This window comes from Aptenodytes forsteri, unplaced genomic scaffold (genome assembly GCF_000699145.1).
Source record: "Aptenodytes forsteri isolate BGI_AS27 unplaced genomic scaffold, ASM69914v1 Scaffold299, whole genome shotgun sequence".
In the NCBI taxonomy this organism is placed as follows: Eukaryota; Metazoa; Chordata; class Aves; order Sphenisciformes; family Spheniscidae; genus Aptenodytes; species Aptenodytes forsteri.
In genome coordinates, this window is record NW_008794154.1 from 1,701,933 (window position 1) to 1,711,598 (window position 9,666).

Genomic DNA, 9,666 nt, shown 5'->3' on the forward strand with positions numbered 1-9,666 from the left:
GATGGCCACAGCACTCTCTGACGAAGACAGAAAACCATCTTAAATCAGTAGGTTTGGTTTTAAATGGTTTGTGAGGACCTTGAAAAGTACAACAGCATTTGCCTGGAGTCACAGTGCCTCATCCCAGAATTAAGGACCATCCTGCACATAAAAGTGTGGGTCCCTCACAGCCCCAGGTATTGCAAAAATCAAGGACACATTAAATAGACAGGGGTTCCTTTGCCTTCAGAAATGTACCCTGGTTTTTCAAAGGTTATTGACAGATTTGGCACTAGAAAAGTGTAAGGAAATACTCCCATCTTCCTTTGCATTAAACAAGTAGGATGCAGCAGTGAGATGAGTGGGTGTTGCATTAATACAAACTAAGTAGCAATTCCAGTGTCCGAGCTTCATTTCCCACAAATATATAACTCCCAGACATACTCATTTTACCCCGAAAGACCCGAAAACATTGAAAATGCATCGTTTTCCAAATGTTACTGATGGAGAACCTGAGAGCACCCAGGAGCCTCCCTGCGCAGGGTACGAGGGACCTCTTGTGGTGGCCGAGTGGCTGGCTCAGCGCTCCTGTGTGGCAGCCAGGCTCCAACAAATGCCAGCGGCAGATGAAAACGAGATCCAAATTTATATCTCCCATTAGAGGAACCTAACTAGTTTAATACATGAAGCATTAGTGTATAACCCAATATTGCAACGTAGTTTATCATCCTGGTCTCCAGCTATAAACACAAGGCATCTAAAAATAAAAAGTGCACTCTCAGTAATATTTTATTAAACGCTGTCAAATCTAATGCAGCCTGCCTTACCACAGTGTCACAAAAATGATAGCTGCTGGAAACAGCTCACCTAGCTTCAGTTTGAACCTGGTTCAATGGAGGAAAGAATCAAATTGCCCCCGTAAGTCCAAGACCAGAGTTCTTAGCACAGAAAAGCTCTGTTGGATCTGTGAGCCTGCCTTGTGCTTTACATTAGGTAGCATTGCTCCAACTTTGCAACTGAAGGCAGAGTTAAACTAACAAACATCTCTTCCCTGCACAGGGGCTCCATCTACTTTAAGAACCCCACTAGCAATGAATTCTAGATTTTTGTAGTGAACTCAGAAGCCACCAAATGCTGTCCCGTTACTGGCAACAGAGCTTCGTATAACTGACCAATATGCACTCCTAGCAAGGATCCAAACAACCTGTTCACACCTATCCCGCACACCTCAGTCGAAGAGTGGGACACATCCTGCTTTTATTTAGCTGGTCTAACACACATCATGGCAATTTCTCTCTCCTGTATTTTTTTAAAACTATTATTTCATGAGCTCTAGTCGACAGTTTCCTCAAAACTGATATATTCTGTCGCAAAGCTAAAAGCAATATTTGTAGGCACTGTATCTATCTGCTGATTTATTGACCTAAAAGATCCCACTCCAGAGACAGTCACAAAGCCACTTGTTTTAAAAAAATGGGCTCTATATTTGGGTTTCTAGTTTAGAGTCACCTTAAAAAGAGAAGTACAGCTTCCAGCTGCTAGTCACCCAGCCTGCAAGGTGGTGTGAACATTTCTTCCAAAATCAAGTTTAATTTTTAATCCTTAGATCAACTTCTCTAAGTCTCTTTTAGGAAAAAAAAAAAAAAAAAAACAAACAAAAACCACATTTATTTGTAGGAAAAGCACCACAAATTGGTTTTTTGGAGAACACAAAGTGCTCCATGTGAAGATCCCCGCTTTCTGCAGAAGAACACAACACCATTTGGAAACACGTTTTCCCATCAAGAGCACTGCTAATATCTGCTGTGTCCAATACACAATATTGCTGAGATCCACATCTAATATGCACAGTCACACATTCAACTGTACCTACAAGAGGCACATCTGCTTGCAGGTTCATTTGAGACACTACTACTCCCCTAAAAGTTCCTCTTTCATGATTAGCCCATAATTTAGCTTTCATTTATCCGAGGTCCTAGAAAGGAACCCAACAAAAAGCAACAAATAAGAAAATGGGCCCCAATGCTGTACTCACTGGTGTGCTGCTGTCGGAAAAGGTGTTCATGCTGATGGACCTGCTCATCTTGTCCGAGGAGAGGGATGGTGGGGAGGGACTGCGCTTGTCCAGCTGCTCGTGGTGTGGCAGGTCCTGGCGCTGCAGATACTCACGCCATGCTCGCTGGATACTAAGGCAAACACCAAGGCACAGGGTTGGGGGAGGAATGCAGCAACAAAAAGGATTTAGAATATATATTCTTGACTGAAGAGGTGGGTTTTGGTGGTTTTCTCTTTTTTGGTGCACTTTGTTTTCCGATTTGGATAATGATCCAAATGATAACTACCCTCTGTGCATTGTACATTAGGCACTGTTAGTATAACTTGAGATATCTGTTAAGTAGAAGCAATTGTTTATTTCAGATCCTTAAACTTAGTGATTTAAATATGAGACTGTACATAACTCAGCCATTCTCTTACATCTTGAAAACAAAGAAAAAAATGCAATTATCTGTTTAAAAGAATGAATAGCCTTCAAAATCTTATATTTATATCAGCTTTCAGATTATAATGTAGATATGGTCGGAAGTTCAAAGCCAGACCAGTATCCTTTAAAATCTCCTCCGTCCTGGGTAGCTGGGGACTTAAACCCTCCTCCAAAGCAACGTGTGGGGATTGTGGTAGGAGCTCTGCTTCCAAACTCTAAACTTTGACCAAGTTTCTAAAATCTGATGTGAAATTCTGTGAAGAAGTTCCGTTTTCTGTGCCGGCCGGTGGCCGGGGAGCTGGAGGCCGGGGCGGCTCTCACCAGGTGGCAGTGCCGGGCCGCCTGCGCCTTTCTGAAGGTGCCAGAGAGACCAGTGAGAGATGCTGGGAATTAAACCACTGTTTACAATAGTAATGGCATTAACACAAAGTATGTGGGTGTTTGCAGACAGGATGATCTGTGAACTCTGCAGAAAAGCGGAGCTAAATTCTGACCTGAGACTCAGCAGTGTTGCTGCAGTGCAATGAGCTAGAAAATGCTCCTTTTAGGATTTTCAAGCAATTGAGAGTTTATTCATGGGGATATCAAGTCAGTAAAACCTTCAGTGTGTCTGTTAATCAGGTAGAATACCCTGGACCTTTGCTTAAGTTGTTCTCAGTGGTGCAAAGCTCTTGTGCTGCTCTCCCCAGGCGGCTGTGCGGGGAGCGGGTGGGAGCAGGCACTCCTCCACCCTGCCTGCTCCCAAAGGGCTTGGCACGCTCAGCACCCAGCCTTGCTGCTGGGGTGCTCCCCGGGAGGGGTCCTACGCCCAAACTCCACCTGGCCCTGCTCCCACCTGCGGTGCCTGCACCCCAGCACAGTGCAGAGGGCAAAGCTCCTTCCTGAAGGGATCTTACCATGTCCTTTATTGTTCGAACCACAGTGTCCAAAGACTTTGGTGTGGATTTACTTTGTTCTAGGAATACTTTTTTTTACGTTGCCTTTTTAACAGTTAATATGACATTTCTGCTCCCACCCACACAAGCCAGAAAAATATTTAGTGCCCAGACACCGCTGAAAAGGCATTTGATTACAGACTGGCACATCCAACTTCTTGGCTCCGGAGGAGGAGGACGAAGCTCAACACCAGGACACCTACAACTTCTCATTGACTGCCTGCAGTGCTGGGAACTCCAGACAGTGGGAAGTGCCTCTTGGCATATAATTTTTCCTGGTCAGGGAATAACGTTCCCAACACACATGGCATTCTGAACATCTCAAGATTGAGGAAATCAAATATATGTATTTTTTTAGAAGAATACCAGATCAGAAACAAAACAGCATTCATTACAGCCTCACCAGAATAGGTGCCCTTTAGAGCTAGTCAGGTAGGTTAAGTCCTGTGTTGTTTTCATACAGGATGGACAGCAAAGCTCCCAAATGCGAGTGCCAACAGAGCAGCTTTCAGTAAATGCATTTTGCTTTAAAAAATCTGCACATCTTCATACCTCAAGCATTTACACTTTGCATTGTTTCAGTTTCAAGCTTTACTGCATAATATATACAAGTAGTATTTACATATTTATATTTACATGTACTTTCTATTTTAAAGCTTGAGAATATACCGAGATGAAGTCATAACTACCCTTCTAGAAAGCTCTCTGAAAATTTATTCTTTCATCTGGCTTATATTTGTGTGACTAAAAGATGCTGGCTGGATTTTAATTTGAAACTTCATGTCCTTTTAATATTTTAATATGGCATTAATATTTTAACGTCCTGTATAATGAGTTAGCTATAGCTTTTCAACTGAAAGTGAAATTCAGTATCTAATGTAGCAACACATACAACTCTGCGTAAAGCCATGACTGATGTCACAAAATTTTGCCATGAAGTAGTTGGGGGCTTCAGCATAAAGATGTTCATATTTTTGATGCAAGTGGAGCCATGTTAAACTTTTTGCTGTCTGCTGGGAAGTCCAGTGGCACCATGTTAGTGCAGAGTTGGTGCCAGCTGGATGGAGCTAATGCCTGCACCAGGGCTGGAGGAACAACGCTGGAACAGGCACAAAGAGGAGTCCTCTGCTCTGATAGACATGTGGGTAAGTTTTAAGTTATATCCCTGCTATTACCACATGTATTACAGCACAGTCAAGCCTTTTAGAATAACTGACCCCATGGTGAACTATACAACATGTGGGAAACGTGTTACAAAGGCTAAAATTACTGCATCTGGAGTTGGGGAGTTCATTATCAGAACACAGTGATGCTTATCTCTTCCTTCCAGGTGGTACAGCTAGGTGTCATCTATGTGCCTCGGCTGAGTGCTAGCAACTGCCTCACTTTCCAATAAAAACCAGCTTTCTCAGAGCCATATAGCTGTGCTGCATCCCCCACAGCCCAGCAACCCTGGTCCCCTCAGACTTACATCTCCATCCCCATGCAAACCCAAGGACTGCTCCTTGCAGAGGAGTCCCGTGAGCCGCCTGAGGAGCTTTAACCAGGCTTCATGTTAGAAGTGAAAAATACCACTGAAGAGACTTCTGCTTGCTCTGTACTATACCTCCCCCCACCAGGATGTTCTCTGTATATATGAAAAATCTAGCAGATTTTCAAATATTCTATAGTTTCACAGAGGAAAGGACAAAATTAGTACAACATTGGAGTTTAACATTTGAAACTCAGTTCAGAGAGAATGTTCACGTGCATAAAGGTAGAGAAGAGTTTAGCTACCTTGCAAAGTTGAGGCTTTTTTATACTTAAAGTTACACAGAGATCCACAATGGATACAGTCTGGGTTCTTCAGTTCATGAATCGGACAAACTCAACTATATTTAAAGGCAGAAAAGACATTCTTTGTTACTTACATTTTCACTTTTGATTCCAAGGGCTGTAAGTTGATATGATATTTTTCAATATTATTTTCTTCATCCATGGAAAGCTGATGGCTATGGAAAAGAAAAAAAAAAGGGGTTTAATGTGTCTCAGCATGACGTTTTTGCAATCACTGTGAATTAATTCAGAAATTTTGACAGGAACGTACAAGAGCTGCTCATTATAAGGTATCACTGTCTTTGGAGGAAGGCATCTGGGTCCCCATCTCCAGCCCCATTTGATTGTTAACCAAAAGTACCAATTTGGATCCAGTTTCCAGATTGGAGCCTGCCTGAGTCCTTGCACTAAACCTTCCAGATGTCACAGCTCCAGAGACAGGCACACCCAGCAAAGAAGCCGCTGCAAATAAAAAAACACTGGCAAATATAATAGCTATTCTTGCTAAATTAACTTTCATCCCTGGGGCTACATTTGAAAAGAGAGTAAAATGGAAAGTAACAATGGTAATGCCGGTAGCAAATGAATTACATCAGCAAGAGCCATACAGGAATATGAAGAAAAAATTCTTTGTAATAAATGATGACCGAGGAATTGGTGCTGCAAACCAATCACTTTCAGAAAGCAGTTTTAAAATGCTAGAAGATAAAAATCAAACATCTTGGGATGCTGCTTTGAATGGGACTAACAACATGAATGAAAGGTCTTTGCATGAAAATTTGTAAGATTAGATCCCAACCTGTGGAGTTATTTTGAGACCTTACTGGGCACTTAATTACATCATTCAATCAGCAAAAGTTTCCAGAAATTATCCTCCTATAACTAAAAATAAGAATAATTTATGGGAGAGATGCAAAATTTTGAATATTTAGTATATTACGAAGTGAGAAACATAGTCTACAACAAAGAGACTGTCCCTCAGAAAAGGCTTGTTGCCTTACAAAAGCCATTTCACTTTATCATGTGTAAGATATTGTGGAAATAAGATAATGTGGAAATCGCACTTTTACCTTTGAAGCAAGTCTTTGCCATCATTGACCTGTTCCAAAGTGTGCTGGAGCCTTTTGAGTTCTTCCTACATGGAGAGAAAAAACATTTCAATATGCTTATGGGAAGCCCTTGGTTGACATTGGAGATTCCCCCTCAACCTCAAGACGTTGTGAGCCAACCACTAAACAAAATGGTCCCTAGGGTAATGTCTACAGGGTTGCTTTCAAATTTAGATATCCAAAATAGCTATAAAGAAACCAATATATTTATCAATATGTCCAGCACATAAGTTTGAAAGAAAATATCAGACCTACAACAATAATAGGCAGAGCAAAAGAGGAAAGTATTCTTTCATGTGTTAGGTGTGTGGCTGCTTTGATTTCAGAGGAGATGGTCTTGGTAAGAGGCAAGTGAGCATCAGCACTTCTCTTTGTTCTGCAATCAAACGGTATTCAGTCTCATAATTAAGAGAGTCACTGGCTGAGATTTACAGCCCAATGCCTTTACCAGGGTATTTGCATCAGATCCTGTTTCAATAGCAGAGATGTCACAAATTTAACTGCAGGTGCATGGCTGGGGTTCCCTGCATCCATGCTAATGTCTCAGGAAAAATCTACCCATAATGTTCAGTACAGAGATATGGCTCAAAAAGCTAAATTGTATCTGGCTGGCAGAGTTTTATTGTTCTGGAGGGGTGGGAGTTGAGGGGTGGAGGAGAACCTGGTCACAATGAAGCGTGTGCTCCAGGGGATGCAATTCCTGGGCTGAACTTTCTGTCCCCTCGCAGGGCAGAATCCCACAGAGTGCCCTGGCATCGCTGGGACACGCACATGCAGAGGACACATGCCCAGTCTCCTTAAAAGCTGGGCTGACAATCAAACACTGAACCCCCCTGGCTGCATCCCTGTGATGCAATGCGAAGAGCATCACCATCCCGAGATGCAGGGATGTGCCTTCAGGTTTGTGTTTATACATCAACTGTTTGATTATTAAGCAACAGTGGAAAATGAGAAGTCTATGCAAAACACAAAGATGTTAACTCATGACTTCTTTTAGCTCATTAAGTTGGGAATCAAATGTAAAAGCAAAAGCTACTCAGAGTAAGGAAGGAGAGTAATTTACTTCACACCTACCTTGCATACAGATACAGGATTCCCAGGAAGGCTAAAAACATTAAAAAGGCAAAACAAGGATATTTTCATCTTGTATATCTTATCTGACCTGGGGATGAATCAAAGACTTTGTTTCCAATAAGACTGTTGCAATCTTCAGGAGCACAACAGATCAGCCAGCTCTACCTTCTGCTTTCCCAAATAAAGCCAATTTCATGAAACAGAGAAATTTTATGTGGCGCTTTTTAATCCTGTACAAGATTCTACCCTGTTTGACATGAAACAAGATCATAGTTGGTAGCTGATTTACTTCTAATACAGCTTTCATTTCTTCCCAGCCTTGGAAGGACTAGTACTGCAAAATACGTTTTATGCATAAACTAGATTTGTCAAGACGACAAGTTAGATGTTTCCCCAGTCTTTGCCCCTCTGGGTCTCTAATTGTAGCACCATTTTGTGGACATGCTGCAGCTGATAGAGCACTGCACATGATTCGGGATGCCTGGCTGCTGCCTGCCACTCATCAGCCATTGGAAATAATCCAGTTGTGAAACTTCTTTTTATTTTTGCCTTCCTTTTTTTTTTTTTCTTTACCTGTTCTGAGGAACATCCTCTTCTGGCATATTAAAAACAAGCAACTTTCAAAATTGTTTTCTTTGAAGCACAGTTCAGTTCAGAAGATAACCTTTTCTTCTCCCATATTATGCTGGTGGTCATTTTTTTCAGCGTATCCCAGAGCTATGTACGGTAATTTAGAATGGGAAAACAATTTGCAGTTGACTTTATATGTAGCTCTGGGTGACAAAACCTGCATAACTTATATAAATAATTTCTTGTGTTTGACATCATTTCCTATTAACCGCAGGGTGAAGACTGAACAAAAAAAAAGTAAAAACCAAACTCGGTTGTGACATTTTTGACTATTCAGTCTTTCAATTAAACATCACCAGACAGTCTTTATAAAAGCCGTAATATAAGGCAACTACAGAAGGGGCATAGCAATGTTTGCATAATTGGGAAGAGAAGGAGACATAAAATCTATACTAATTTCAGTTTTGCGTCATTAACCATGAAGTATTGATTATTGCTCCTTGCAACAAAATTTATGAAGCTAGCTATGCTGCTGCACCCACAGAAAGTGATTCAGCTGCTTTGCCCTCAGCCCCCAGCGTGGTAACTGATGGGTGGCAGTGACAGCTGGGATGCTGCTCTTCCAACCCACAGCCTTAGAAGATGCATCTCCCGGATTACACCAGGAGTGACCCAGCTGCAAACTCAAACTTCAGAAAATTAAATTGGAAGAGATCCATACTTCTGTTGGAATACATGATGAATTATGATGCCTCTATAAACCTTGTTATAATGTAAACATATTGTACAATTTACTGTGGCTTTCATTTTCCTACTTCAGTTGAATACAGACATTAATAGCAATTGGGTAGCTGCAGACCAATATAGATACCTAAGGAAGAAAAAGCAATGAAACCTTGAAGTGTAAGACCGGTGTTAAGTGCAAACTAAAGTGTCTTTTTCTAGTCTCTAATGTGTACGTTCTGTTTATGCATTAATTATTTTTCAGCCTGTAGATCTGTACTTTTAGGAAACTAGGCTATTGCAATGACTTAATTATTGCCAGGAAGCCCTGTAACCTTATGGGACAGAAAAGACCAAGGGGCTCAAGTCTATAGACTCTCACCAGGGAGAAGCCCATGTAAAAGACCCATTTTAAGCTGCACTGAGCTGGCTTCCAGCACAGTCCGCACGGTATAAAAGCCTAGCTTGGCTTTGCTGTCGATATTCAGTTAGAGCAAAAAGATTCTGCACCCCTCTGCCTGTTTCCCTGCAAATCAGCTGTGTTTGGCTCCATGCAGCCCAAGGACAGGCTCTCTTGGTGCATGTCCAGTGTGATGATTTAGCAACCTCATCCAGCTGCCTTCAGCAGTTTTCAGGGTCTTTTTTTAATGGAGGGACCCAGAGGTTGCTGTAGACTTTGGTACTTGTTTAGGTGTGCTGGTTTTGGCTGGGATAGAGTTAATTTTCTTCATAGTAGCTAGTATGGGGCTATGTTTTGGATTTGTGCTGAAAACAGTGTTGATAATACAGGGATGTTTTCGTTATTGCTGAGCAGTGCTTACACAAAGTCAAGGCCTTTTCTGCTTCTCACACCACCCCACCAGCAAGTAGGCTGGGGGTGCACAAGAAGCTGGGAGGGGACACAGCTGGGACAGCTGACCCCAACTGATCAAAGGGGTTTTCCATACCATGTGACATCATGCTCAGCATATAAAGCTGG

General features: G+C 41.9%; 1 protein-coding gene across 1 annotated transcript in view; it reads right to left on the bottom strand.

The window, feature by feature from the left end:
* Nucleotides 1-1,954: 1,954 nt before the first annotated feature.
* Nucleotides 1,955-9,666, bottom strand: part of IQCJ (IQ motif containing J) — an 11,957-nt gene continuing 4,245 nt past the window's right edge. Inside the window, exons 2-4 of the mRNA XM_009279472.1 lie at nt 6,282-6,346; nt 5,307-5,387; nt 1,955-2,165 (exon numbers count right to left, since the gene is read on the bottom strand). Coding sequence (XP_009277747.1) covers nt 1,955-2,165; nt 5,307-5,387; nt 6,282-6,346 — 357 coding nt within the window. The remainder of the gene's footprint in view (nt 2,166-5,306; nt 5,388-6,281; nt 6,347-9,666) is intronic.